The sequence below is a fragment of the Stegastes partitus genome, unplaced genomic scaffold (genome assembly GCF_000690725.1).
Source record: "Stegastes partitus isolate 25-593 unplaced genomic scaffold, Stegastes_partitus-1.0.2 Scaffold1755, whole genome shotgun sequence".
Classification (NCBI taxonomy): domain Eukaryota; kingdom Metazoa; phylum Chordata; class Actinopteri; family Pomacentridae; genus Stegastes; species Stegastes partitus.
In genome coordinates, this window is record NW_007579486.1 from 137,786 (window position 1) to 150,634 (window position 12,849).

General features: G+C 40.6%; 2 protein-coding genes across 2 annotated transcripts in view; one reads left to right on the forward strand and one right to left on the reverse strand.

Annotated features, from left to right (window-relative positions):
• rap1gapl (RAP1 GTPase activating protein-like) overlaps positions 1-2,390 on the reverse strand; it is an 11,652-nt gene extending 9,262 nt beyond the window's left edge. The window contains exons 1-6 of the mRNA XM_008302090.1: positions 2,320-2,390; positions 2,174-2,206; positions 1,979-2,084; positions 1,765-1,800; positions 1,574-1,681; positions 305-327 (exon numbers count right to left, since the gene is read on the reverse strand). Of these exons, the coding sequence (XP_008300312.1) occupies positions 305-327; positions 1,574-1,681; positions 1,765-1,800; positions 1,979-2,084; positions 2,174-2,206; positions 2,320-2,390 (377 nt within the window). The remainder of the gene's footprint in view (positions 1-304; positions 328-1,573; positions 1,682-1,764; positions 1,801-1,978; positions 2,085-2,173; positions 2,207-2,319) is intronic.
• Positions 2,391-7,660: 5,270 nt separating this feature from the next.
• On the forward strand, positions 7,661-12,831 carry LOC103372441 (caspase-2; the record flags this gene model as incomplete). The annotated part of the gene is made up of 8 exons (XM_008302091.1): positions 7,661-7,894; positions 8,189-8,350; positions 8,977-9,051; positions 10,586-10,655; positions 11,529-11,620; positions 12,113-12,295; positions 12,522-12,650; positions 12,741-12,831. Coding segments are annotated over exons 1-8 (952 nt in total), but the record flags the coding sequence as incomplete, so codon positions are not given.
• Positions 12,832-12,849: the final 18 nt, after the last annotated feature.

Here is a 12,849-nt window from a genome sequence, read left to right on the forward strand (position 1 = left end):
ATTCAACATTGCAACGATTACACAGTCTGACAACCAGAAAATCACAATGTTGCATCAACAGCGCTGCTCTAAAGGGAAAATCAACAAACAGAGTGGAAGCTCGAGAAGCCGTCCTGCAGAAATGTGAAGAAGCGAAGGACGCGAAAAAGATCAAAAGGTCGAGAAAACGGTCCGGTGAGAAGTTTCTCACAGTTTGTTCTTTGGGAGACCAGAAGGAATCCAGCATCTGAATGATCCAGAGAAGGTTTAAACTCAGAGTACAGGAGGCGCCATGTTTCTGAGCAGACAAAGATGCTCCTCCTACTGATGGACCTTTTGACACTTTTGCTGTGAACGAGGAACCACACCGGACATGTCAAGAAGTCAGACGGTGACTCATGCTGCAGCGTCACTCTGACTGAGGACTGATCCTGTGGTGCAGATTAAGCTCAGCGTGTTTTACTCTTTGCCACTTTTACCGTCGTTTTTACCATTTGTGTGCAATAAACCCACGAGCGAACCCAAGAAGCTGATTCACTTCCTTCTGGACCAGTTCAGATGAGTTCAGCAGACGTGGTCGTTAGAAACCCTCCACTACAGGGAACAAGCAAAACCCGGTGGAGGAAATATCATCTCGAATTTGACTAATTTTGTGAGAGTAGTTTTGCCACAAATAGAGAGAAGATGAGTTTGGCATCGTGAGGGGCTTTTCTGGAACGTACCCCAGAGCTACTGAAGAAAACAGCTGATTGGAGAGAGTTCAAGAAGTCGTGTTGAATTCTGAATTTAGCCTGTGTGAAATATTTTGTTCTAACTTTTCCATATTCCCCAGATGTTGTATCTTAACGAGGAGACTGTAAGTATGTGTGCTCGTTAAAACTGCAGACCTCATTGTAATTTTAATTTCTCTGATTTGCCTGAAAATTTTATAGTAAAAATTATGGAAATTTCTAAAGATGTTTGTGAAGTTTAATACTTTCAAAGCTGTAAAAGAAAATTATCCATCGACTCGCTTTCAGCAGGTTTTTTTTTCTCATATTGTTTAAACAACAATAATTGAGGAACTATTAAAAATAAAAACCAGATTTTTTCTCTTTTATTTCTCATCGATCCAGAGTCATCAGTGTTGTTGACTATCTCCCATTATTTTGTGGGACGACGTGCTCAATCAGCTATAAAAGTTCAACAAATATGACTTTTCTTTTCATGCTTGTGAGCCAGCATTTCATTTCTAAAGTCTTCTACATGTTTAGTTTTGTCTTAATGTGACCTGCAGCTACACATGGTTCAGAAAACATCACTACTTCACTTCTGCTTTATCAGTTTTTTAGCTCAAAGATGGAACTTTTCACGACGGATTAACTATTTTATATTATATTACAGATCCTGAATCAGTGACATGATGAGAAATAACAGGTTTATATCCTTAATGTTGTTCAAACTGCCTCAAATTTCAAAACCTGCCGAGTGGGACGGAAGGCAAATCAAAGAAAATGTTATCTGAGAAAGTATTTGATGTATGGAGCTAAACTTTAACAAATATCTTTATACTATTGACCAGAGACGTGGAGCAGAAGGCCTCTGATTCTTTCTAGATGGAATAACTGCTGCTCAGACTTCTGTGGCGGATCGAAGCGTCGTAGTGCCGACTCACCTTCAGAGGCGGAGGGAACTCGCAGCGCTGCTCATCGATCCTGCTGCCCTGTGATGGACAAGAGCACGGCTGATCACAAAGCTCTGCTCGGCTTCACTGGATTCACGGGATCAATGGCGACTGAAACTCACCTGCAGCTTCTCAATGATCTCAAACAGCTCCGTGTCCTGCTTTTAAAGAGCGGCGGCGGCGGCGGCGGCGGCGGCGGCGGACAGAAAGGGCAGAAGGGGAAGGAAGGGGGAAGAGGAACATGACTTCAGCTGGACGTCTGACTTCTCAGAAACGCAGGATGTGAGCGTTCATTAGGAGCATTTGATTAGAATTAAAGCATTGTAATGATATCACCCTGTGGCTGCTGCTGCTGCTGCTGCTGGACGGATGCACCGGTCTGCTGTCTCTGGCCGGAGAGTCCAGGAGGTTCAGGATGTCGCTGCTCTCTGCAGATTCATCTCTGCAGCAACAGGTTCATGTACACAACAACACAACTCAGCTTTTACAGTCTCTCAGCTGCAGTGAGAATCAAATAAGAAGCGGCCTCACCTCGTCTCATCCCCACATGGGAACCTGTCCTCACTGTAAACAAGGAAGTGACACTTAAACACACTTCACATCTAAAAATACTGGCATCTGTGCTGCACATGTTGGCTTTTTGTGCAGCATGCGAGTCCAACGCCGCGTCTACTCACCCGCCGTACGCGCCAAAAGTGAAACTTCTCTTTCTGGAGAAGGACAAGTCATTCCTCTTTTCTCTCTCCATGGTCTGGTGTCACTCTGAGTGTTTGTACATGGCAGGTTGGCAGCGAGTCAATCAGGGCTGGTTCAGGTTGAATTAATTCATCCTGCCACTCCTCCTCCTCCTCTCTGCCCCCTGCCTCTCACTCATTTCAGCAGCTTCCCTTTCCTGCCTCCGTCCTGCTGCTCGGCCAGCTTTAACCCCCCCCTCATGGTGGCAGGTGCAGCAGACAGAACCAGAACCGAGCTCACCTACGTCGACCCACACCAACGCCCGCTGCAGGTTTCACCGACTTAAAGATGGACCTGTGAATAAATAAAGAAACGAGCGAGACATTTCCACCCGGACCTGTTACCCTTTGAGTCGGTGAGAGTCATCAATTATTGAGAGCGCACGCGGTGAGGGTGAGGAGGAGACAGCAGGGGGTGAGGAGGAGGAGGAGGAGGAGGAGGAGGAGAGGAAGGGATGGAGGCAAGGAACACAGAAACTGAATGAAAGCCGGGGAAACAGAGGAGGAGGGATGTGTTCATCTGAGAGGGAAATCTTCATCCCAAGAGTTCAAAACAATAAATAAATCACATGTGGCAGCAAAACCACACAAAAAAACCCTTTAAGTGTAAAGTACTTCTTTAAGATTATATGTGACAAACATTCACAGCAGGACTTTATATTTAACTTACTATTTTTATCATATAACTTTTGTTTGATGGTTAATTATTGGGATAAAAACACATTTTTCTTTAGGACTTTTCTTTCATCTTTAAACTACTAGACTAACTTTTTGAGTTTCAAACAGGAAACAAATATCAAATGATTCTAAATTACTCTCCTCTCACTCTAATTATTTTACTGGTTCTTCAATTTTAAGCTTTAATTTTAGCGATGAAGTCAGTGTTATCACTTTATACTGTAAAAGTGGATTAAAAGAAAGATGCATTCACATCTGAGTGAAACAACGTCAGCTGAAAGAGGGATGTGTTTATCTGAGAGTGAAATTCTGATCCTTAGAATAAAAAAATCAATAAAATAAATCATGTGTTTATCATATGTGGCAGCAAAACCACCAAAAACAAAAACCTTCATGTTAAAGTACTTAAGAATCCTCCATTAACATTATTCATCATAGGACTTTATATTTAATTTACAGTTTTTGTTATATTTCTTTATATTTACTGTCGTGTCGTGTCCCATGGTGTATTATTGGGGTAAAAACACATTTTTTTTCTCATAATTTATGACTTGTCTTTCATTTTTGAACTACTAGACTAACTTTTTGAATTTCAAACAACCATTTACAGGAAACAAACATTCTAAACTACTCACAGTAATCAGATTACTTCTGAGCTAAACAGCAGATCCTTAGAAACAAAGACTTTAGGATTCAGGATATTAAAAATAAAGGCCCCATGTTGACACTTGTTTATGTCATTTTCTAGCCAGAAAAAAATGAAATGAAATTTCATCATAAATCTTTTCTTTTTTTTTTTGTATAATGATATCAAGAATAAATAATTTGTGGCTGAACTGAATTTAAAAATAAACAGCAGAACGTCCCTATTAATGGTTTTATATTACTGCTTCGTCTATTTTAATGTGTCATTTTAGTGTTGGAGTCCGTTTTATCAGTTTATACTGTAAAACATCTGTCAAAGAGTGAATCAAAAGAAACTTGTTTCATTACATCTCACCTGTATATATTTATTACTGGTCTTTAAATATTAATAATATTCAAATGACCCTGATATATTTGCATAATTAACAATATAGGACTGTCTCACCCTTAATATTAGAACTTTTTAGGTAACTGTAGGGTTGGAGTTGATATATTATTGAAGGGTCTTAACCATATATTTACTGTAGTTGGGTCATTTTGCATCATTAACAACACGATAAAATCTTAACCTTGTTATTAAAACCTGTGAGGTAAATAAAAATGTGTATTTTTGTAATATTGTAGGGCCTTCTTGAATTTCCTCAAGGGGACAAATAAACTGTCTATCTATCCTTATCTGTAATATTTAAAATGTGGCTGTAAATTTGCACAATTAAAATAATTGAAAAGTTTTACTGCTATTGTTTGAGCCTCTTGATTAAATTCTAATTTGTGTTTAATGTAATATTGTTAACTGCAATATTTAAATTATTTTTGGTACATTTGCATACTTAAATATATGTTATATTGATTAAAAAAAAAAAAAAAAAAAGAAAGGTGAGCTTTTACAGGATTGAATTTCCCTTCTGGGATGAATAAAGTATTTTTCATTTTTCATTCATTCATTAATTAGGTTTGTCAGGTACTTTTGTGTGATTATTTACACTCTAGAGTCTTAACCTTAATATTCAAGCTTGTTAAGTAAATTTAAGTTGTTTTTTAAAAAATGATATTGTTTGATCTTAACCATAAATTTTACTTTATTTATTTGCATTATGTACAATACTGTGGCGTCTTATTATTTAAACCTGTTTGGTAAGTTCATCACACCAGTCTCACTTCTCTGTTGAAGAGCACTTTAGCTTTAAGGCAGTTGTTTTAAATGTGCTCTTTAACCAGCAGTAACTCGACTACACGTCTTAATTAGACACTTTTCCATAATTGTGAGTTGTGATTCCAACATTTTAAATACAACTGTGTATAGAATCAGTCCTTCCTGTTCTTTTAAAAGCCTATCTCTGTATCAAAGGGATGTTTGTTTCTTCACTGAGCTTCTTATCAATTGGCTGCTGATTTACAGAAACAGATTCAAATTCAAATCCTCACATATCACTACTGTACAAGACTTTACCACAGGGGGCGACGGCTCTATGATGCCCGCTGATTGGCTACTAGAAACGCCACTCATCTTTTGCGACGCTCTCATTGGTCACAATTCCTACTTGTGACCGTGTGGCCCCGCCCCCCTCCGTTGCAGCTGTGAGACCCGCGGAAGTTGTTTTGCGGAGCCGAGGATGTCGCTAATTTGCGTGAAGCTGTGACAGACACGGTGACGATTTTGCGGGTGTTTGTCTTCGCGGTTCGACACTCTGTTGCAGGAGCAGAAAAACGGTAAGAACGCGGTTTGGGGGAGATTTAAACTAAACCCGCTCCAACGCGAGAAAAAGTCAAAGTTAGCCTGTTAGCTAGCTAGCATCGCTAATTAGCCACCGTCGGTGAGTTTAGCGTCAATAAAACTCTGCTGGCAGCGACTTGAAGTGCTGATTTCTAGATATCGTTATCGATTTATTCCTGTTTTTGTATTCTTATCGGTAGCTGTGTGTGATTTACACCTGCACTGTTTGGCTCGCTGTGCTCGGTGACTTTTCCTGCCTCTGACAGGTACTTTTATCTCCACTATGTTAATGTCATTTTAAAGCCAACAGCTACACAACAGCAAGCAGCTAAAACATAAAAACACTTCATGTGCAGAAGTTCGGGTTCTGATCACACGGAAGGTCCAGTCAGGTCCAGCAGCGTTTATATTTTAACCTGACAAGTTCACCATTTTCAGTTCATGTCAGAGTAAAAAAAAATATAGATTCTGTGTGGAAATAGTCTGATTTATAAGTAAGAGCTCAGTTTGTCCGTTTTATCTTACAGCTGGACTGTTTTGTCCTCTAGATTATTATTTATGACATTATATAGTAATTTGGGTGAGCAACCCTTTGTATTCAGACCCTTCTATTAAAGAAAAGGCAAAACTCACAACAGTCAGTCAAATAACTAGAAACTGATAAAAGTAATAATACATTTTTTTTTAAAATGCTAAATTATAATTTAGTGAAATAAGACGTTGCTTTTGAGCAATGTCATGATTTTCATAAAATTTTTATTTATTCTTACTTTTGTCAATTTCAACTTATTTCAGTGACTGAAGCAGTTTTTTCCTTCTTTAATGGGAGGATATGAACACATTAGACTGTATATTCATATTGTCACTGTGTTGTGTTGTTGTGTGATGTGTACATATGTATTTTATCTTTGAAATATATTTTTGAAATATATATTTGATGCACATTTGCATTTTATAAATTCACATATACGAATTGTTATCATATATTATACAGAATAATATTATTATTTTTATTATCACACAGTGCTGTTCTTCCTAGTAGTTTCCTGTTTTTTAATTGACGTGTTACTATTGTCTCCGTCTGTCTGTGTTGTTCTACTTTTAGAACCACAATTTCCCCGAGGTACCCCACCAAAGGGATCAATACAGTTCTATCTGATCTAATCTAATCAATATAGTGCAGGAGAAACAGCTCACCCATTAAAATCCCTGCGATGCAACACGCTAAATAAAAAACAAATAATAATCTCAGTGTTTCCCTGAGAAGCAGTGCTTTGTAGATGTCAGTATAGTTTTAAAAGTCTCTCATCTTCCTTTCTTGTGAGGATGTACTTTGTGTTTTTAATGTTAACTTCTAGTTCACTTCTACTTTTATTCCCTCCCTTTCGTGTAAAGTTGAACCGTTATTGTTTAAATTTATTCGATGAATTCAAACTTGTGTTTTTTTACAATATTGCAAAGTGTTAACTGCAATACTTAAATTATTTTTGGTAAATTTACATACTTAATTAGGTTAGTCAGGTAAGTGTGTGTGATTATTTACACTGTAGAGTCTTAACTTTAATATTCAAGCTTGTTAAGTAAATTTAGCTTTATATTTTGTGTAATATTGTATGATCTTAACCATAACATTGGTGCTCTTTAAACAGCAGTAACTTGACTACACATCTTAATTAAACCTATTTCTGTAATTGTGAGTTATGATTCCAACATTTTAAAATAACATATAATATCTTTTAGTGTTATCAAAGTTAATATCATGGATTTTATTGTGTTTGTGTCTCATTTAAATGGTCTGGGAGAAAAAGTTTTCATACATAAAGTCTCCCAACACTATGAATGCATGCTAAATACATGCTAAATCTGATGCCTGTAGACGTGACAGACAAAAATTTACAAGTTATTTCCATTTGCACACTTAGAGCACACGTATATTGGTTATTGTGTGTTTCTCAAAGTAAAAAAAAAAAAGTCAGAGCAACAGCAAAAATGTGTGTTATAAGAATAAAATGAATCCATGTTAGAAGAAGCCGTCTGTATAAACATATTACAGTAATATTACTTTAAATTCTCTTCTCTGAGCGTTTTCTAAATGTAAAAGTGTTTTTATAGTGTTCTTCTCTGCTTGTCCTTTCATTGTTGACGTACCCGTCTACTGTTTCCCCCTTTAGTACCATTAGGTATTAATTATCACGGCTTTTGTTGGTATTTATGTATCAGAGGACAGTGATGTAAAACCACGTCTGCTGCCGGCAGACTTTATGAGAAACATTTGAGTCCAGGTCTGCTCGTCTCTGCTATTCCCGTGTGCTGTTGTCCTGCAGACGGAACATGCTGGAGTGCGGCATGTTGGACCGGGACCGACAGGCCCTGCGGAGGCGTTCGGCGGTTCTCTGCAAACAGCTGGTGGTGGACGAGCTGCTCATTCAGTCGCTGCTGGCCGACGACATCCTGACGGAGAGCATGGCGGAGGAGATCCTGGTACGTTGACCCGCGCTCTCTGAGCTGTCGGCGAGGTGGGAGCGGTTCTGGTCACCGTTCGGCCCGGCGGTTACACCTGGTTTACCCAGCTGAGAGTCCAACCGCCTTGTGACCTCTGTTGGCAAATTATCTGACCGATATCGTGATTTAATTTGATTTGCAGCACATTTAATGCGAACTTCTTAGTTTTTGATTTGATATCAGCTCATTGTTCATCCCTCATGTTGGGCATGTGATGGGACTAAACCGTTCTCCTTGCTCTTCAGTTTTCTGACTCGATCTCTTCTCCTGTAGGCGGATCAGACGTCTCAGAAACGCAGCTGGCGTCTGCTGCTGCTTTTGCCGAAGCGAGGACCTCGAGCCTTCAGCAGCTTCTGCTCGGCCCTCAGAGAAACCCAACAGCAGCATCTGTGCGACCTTCTGACCCAGTCGCCCGAGAGAGAGACGCAGGTCGATGTGAGTTAATAAACTGACCACACAGAGCTACAGGATACCAAACCTGTCTGCACAAAAACACATTCCTGTACACGTACGCTGCATTCCCAGATATGTTTTGAGGGCAACGTAATTTTGTTTTGAAGTAAATCTAATTTGTGACCTGTGGAAAAGTGCCCAGTTTGACCAGACTCTCATCCAGAAGAGCAGAGTTCACATCTCAGAAATAAACAAATTAGGAAAATGTCAAGCTTTGTTAGACGCTTTTACACGTTAGATGCTTGATGAAGGTTCGCCACCAGAATTACTTGGTTCCCGGTTTAGGGTTGGGTACAAACCTTTCACTGCACGTTTGAAGCATCTCCTCCATTTTCTGGGTTAACATGGAGCAACAGTGAAGCTGTAAAATACACAGTAAAGAACCTGCATTAGATAATAGGAACTGTATTAGATAAGGAAACTGTTTTCGCTCAGAAAATCAAATGCAGTCCCTGATAGAAAAACAAAGAGTCTGTGAGATGATACAAACAAACAGCATAAAAATATGTTTCCCTCAAAACATCACAGAGAAGCGGTTTGGTCGTGTAGGAGTCTAGTCTTGGGGAGACTTTTTAGACTGACTGCAGGTGTTGGACTGTTTCTCACAGAATATTGAGCCTGAGGAGGAACCAGAGGGAAAGTCAGGGCGGCTGGTCATGGAGAGACCAGAGAAGAAGAGGGAGGTGAGCTGATGGTTCCTCTGATCCCTGACAGGATCTTCACTGTCGGGTCATTCTGTGTTGCTGGACCATCTCAGGATCTCTTCAAACTTTGCAGCATTGAAACTTGGCACACCTCCCAAACTTCATCAGTCTGCCCATGATTCAAGATGTCCAACTTTAATTGGCCATAACTCTCATTTCTACTCATTTTATTTGCGATTTTCAAACAAATCCAGAATTTGAGAGGTCTTAAGCAAGAAATTGAGTCTCGATTTCCAGAATTCGCTGCATTCTCTCCGTTCACCAGAAATGTCTGGTGAACATCTCGTGAACAAGTGAAGACTCCAGGACGTATACGTCAAGAGATGTGGACGTCTCAAAGTGGCATCTGGCTCAGTTTCCAACCTACGAGAGATTTAGTGAAAATTTCCATTGAGTGGAAAGTTGAGAAAATGTTGGAATTTCAGCTAAAAAGTGGGCAGATGTCATATTCAGATGCCAAAGATCATTCCTACAGAGTTTAAACAGATTCTCACCTTGGCTAAGTTGACACACAGTGACCCTGTTTATGTCTCACATAAACGCTAACACAGAATAAAAACTAATGTCAGGAGAAGCAAAGTTGGGATCCAAAATTCCAAAGAAATCATCAAGAAATATTAACTTAGGTTCTGCTTATGGGTTTTAAGCACATTTCACTCACACTAGATTTAAATATACTGTGTTAAAAACAGCTTTTTATCATCATCTGGATATTTAAAATGGTTTCTGTGAGCTTTGTGCCACATGTAGAAAATACTTTTTTGTACAAATTGCCCCATTTTGACAATATCTCAGCATCTATTAAAGATACAGTTTGGAAAAACATGCCCATATTAAAACATTTATCACTCTGTTCTACCTGGAGGTCTCGTAATATTTTACTTTTTGTGGTAAAACTTGTTAAATTAAAAAGTTTTTCCACTGCTATTTCACAATTTTGTTTCTGGCCCACTTGCTGCCAGATTTTCACGTTTTGTTTATTTTATTTCATTTTTTAAAAACTAAATTAAATCATATTATTCAGGGAAACTAAGTGTTTGTTCACCTCGATAAACGGAGCTGGCAGCAGTGGAGAAAGTATTCAGAGTAAATCCAGAAAATTGTGATTGTTTTAGTTAAACGCTGTGTAATATATTTTACTGTGGAAGTAACTCAAACCTCCCGACCCTCAAACAATCGTTAAAATACAAACGCCCATCCCTGAGGAAACCTTTGTCCTACAGAATGTCTGTTAAAGTTGTTCACAGTTTGAGGAGAATGAATGTTGAGCTTCAGCTTGGTGGTGTTTTGTAGACGTCCTCAGTAGACAGAGAGGAGAACCGTGAGGTGAGCAGCTCCAGAGAAAGCAGAGAAACAGGCAACACACAGAATGCATCGTGTTTTACATCCAGACGCTCTGCGGAGGAAACCAGCAGCTGACAGGATGATAGTTAATTTGGGAATACAGATGTCACATCAACAGCAGCTTTATCTGCCCGGCTGTGTTCAGCAGCTTCTGTCTTTCTGATTTCAGAGGTCCGTGGACTCCTCTCTTCCACTTCCAACTCAGGAGGAAGTTTCGCCGAAGCGACTGAGGACTCAAGGTGAGCCGCTGTTTGATTCAGGTTCAGCCGGGTTTCTGTGTTCTGTGTTCGTCTCCCCGGAGACACCAGGTGGAATCTGGACCAAAGTGTGTACCTGCCGTCTGGTTTTAACCGAATACACGCTGACAAGAGAACTCTTCATATCCAGCAGCTGCTCAGTGAGTTCAGTCTGTTCAGCGTTTGAACTCTTATCAGTGAGAACTGTGAGGCTGCCGCCGTCTGCAGGCGCCACGCCCAAACGGTGACTCACCCGCTGCTTTGTCGCACAAAGTTTGTCGTTACATCACTGCCAGCTGGAGCCTTCGGCGGTCTGAGCGCTCTGAGTGAGCGGTTTGATTTGGAGCAGGCAGAGGTTCGAGCTGTGATTGTTGTCAGGGAAATATTACACCAACTCACATCCTCAAACAGGAAAACAAACACTGTGGTAAATGTAATGCTGTGTAGAATATGAGAGACCTCAGAGTTACAGCTTAGTTATGACAACACTGGTTTTAAACATTCTGTAAGCTTAACCGTATGCTGCTATTTAAACTCTACATTCCTGAGACAACAAAAGCTTCCTGGAGATTAAAGTGAGACATCTTAGTTTGGAAACTTTAGTGTGTAAAGAGCCTTGAAATGACATGTTGTGATATAACTGAGTTCAATCCTTCGAAGGACCTGCAGCCTCACTTACATTTCACAAGTCAAAGAAGTTTAACCTTTACTTTTATTGTACAACAGACGAATCTCAAGCGTAATTTTCCTTCTATATAAATGCCTCGTCTTGTAGATGATTAACTTGATAATAAATGAAAACTTGCGAGCTGACAGGTGATTTTACCTCCATGTTGTGTGTGTGTGTCTGTGTGTGTGTGTTTGTGTTTTCTGCAGACTCCATGGAGTTCAGCCTGGATGCCGACAGTCCCATCACCACTCCCGTCCTCCCCTGCGCTCCTGACTTTTACCTCTCACACTGCCAGCAGGTAAATTCCTTCACCAGGTGAGCTCAGCAGGTCTGTTATGACTCACCTGGAGCCTCCTGGAGAAACAAGCTGTTTGGATCCGAGCGCATACGCAGCACAGTGTAGTGTTTGTAAGCTGCCACGTGAATGCATGACATAAAAATACCAATAAATCAGGGGGATGTTTAGCCGACTGTAGCAAAGAATGTAAGCTAGTTAGCCAGCGCTAACACATCATAACACTGTTGACATAAAGTCAGCTAGTCGGCCTTTTATAATGATACATGTTTTAGTGGCTGGTGAGCTCTTATTGTATGAGATGATAGTTCTTTAGTTCATTAGACGTTCTTGTTGTCTTTCTGTTCAAATTAGTGGATAACAGTCCTCAAGACTCTGGTGTAAACATTAGAGAAACGTTTGTACGTGCATGTTGTGAGAAACCACAGACCGCTGAACCACTTCCTTTGATTTTCTCAGACCAGAATGACTTCATCTTTTCTCTTTCGTCTCCAGTCCTACAGAATGACTTCGTCTCCTCGCGGCTTCGCTCTGGTCATCAGCAACGTGACCTTCGACTCTCACGCCGCTCCTGAGCTGGACCCCAGGAAAGGAGGCGAGGTGGACGACGAGGTGCTCAGGAAGGTGTTCACAGAGCTGGACTACCTGGTCGCTGTTCACAGAGACCTCACAGCTCAGGTAAGACACCTGAATGGAGCACTGAACCAGGTGTGGGGGGGGGGAGAGGATGCCTTTAGAGACTTTATGATGGTGGCATCTCTCGATTTTTATTTCTAGATTAAAACATATTTCACATCTAACTGCTTAAACACATTGTGAGAAGATCATTTTAACAGTTTATGGAGGAGAACCTGTTGACTTCACCTACATGTGCCCACTTTGGCTCTTCTCCATCTGTGTGAAGGGCATGAGGACGTGCATCGAGAGTTTCTGCAGACGTCCGGAGCACCGGACGGTGGACAGCTGCGTGGTGTGTTTGCTCTCTCATGGAGTGGACGGAGCTGTTTACGGGACGGACGGACAGCTGCTGCAGGTCGGTTTCTACCTCGGTCGCCTGCGCTGATGTTAGTGATGTCGTCTTTTTGGGGTTTTTTTTCCTGACATATCGTTCGGTCCGTTTCAGCTGGACTGGGTGTTTGAGGCCTTCGACAACGCTCACTGTCCGCTGCTGCAAAACAAACCAAAGATGTTTTTCATCCAGGCCTGCAGAGGAGGTAAGACTCAGCGTCTGT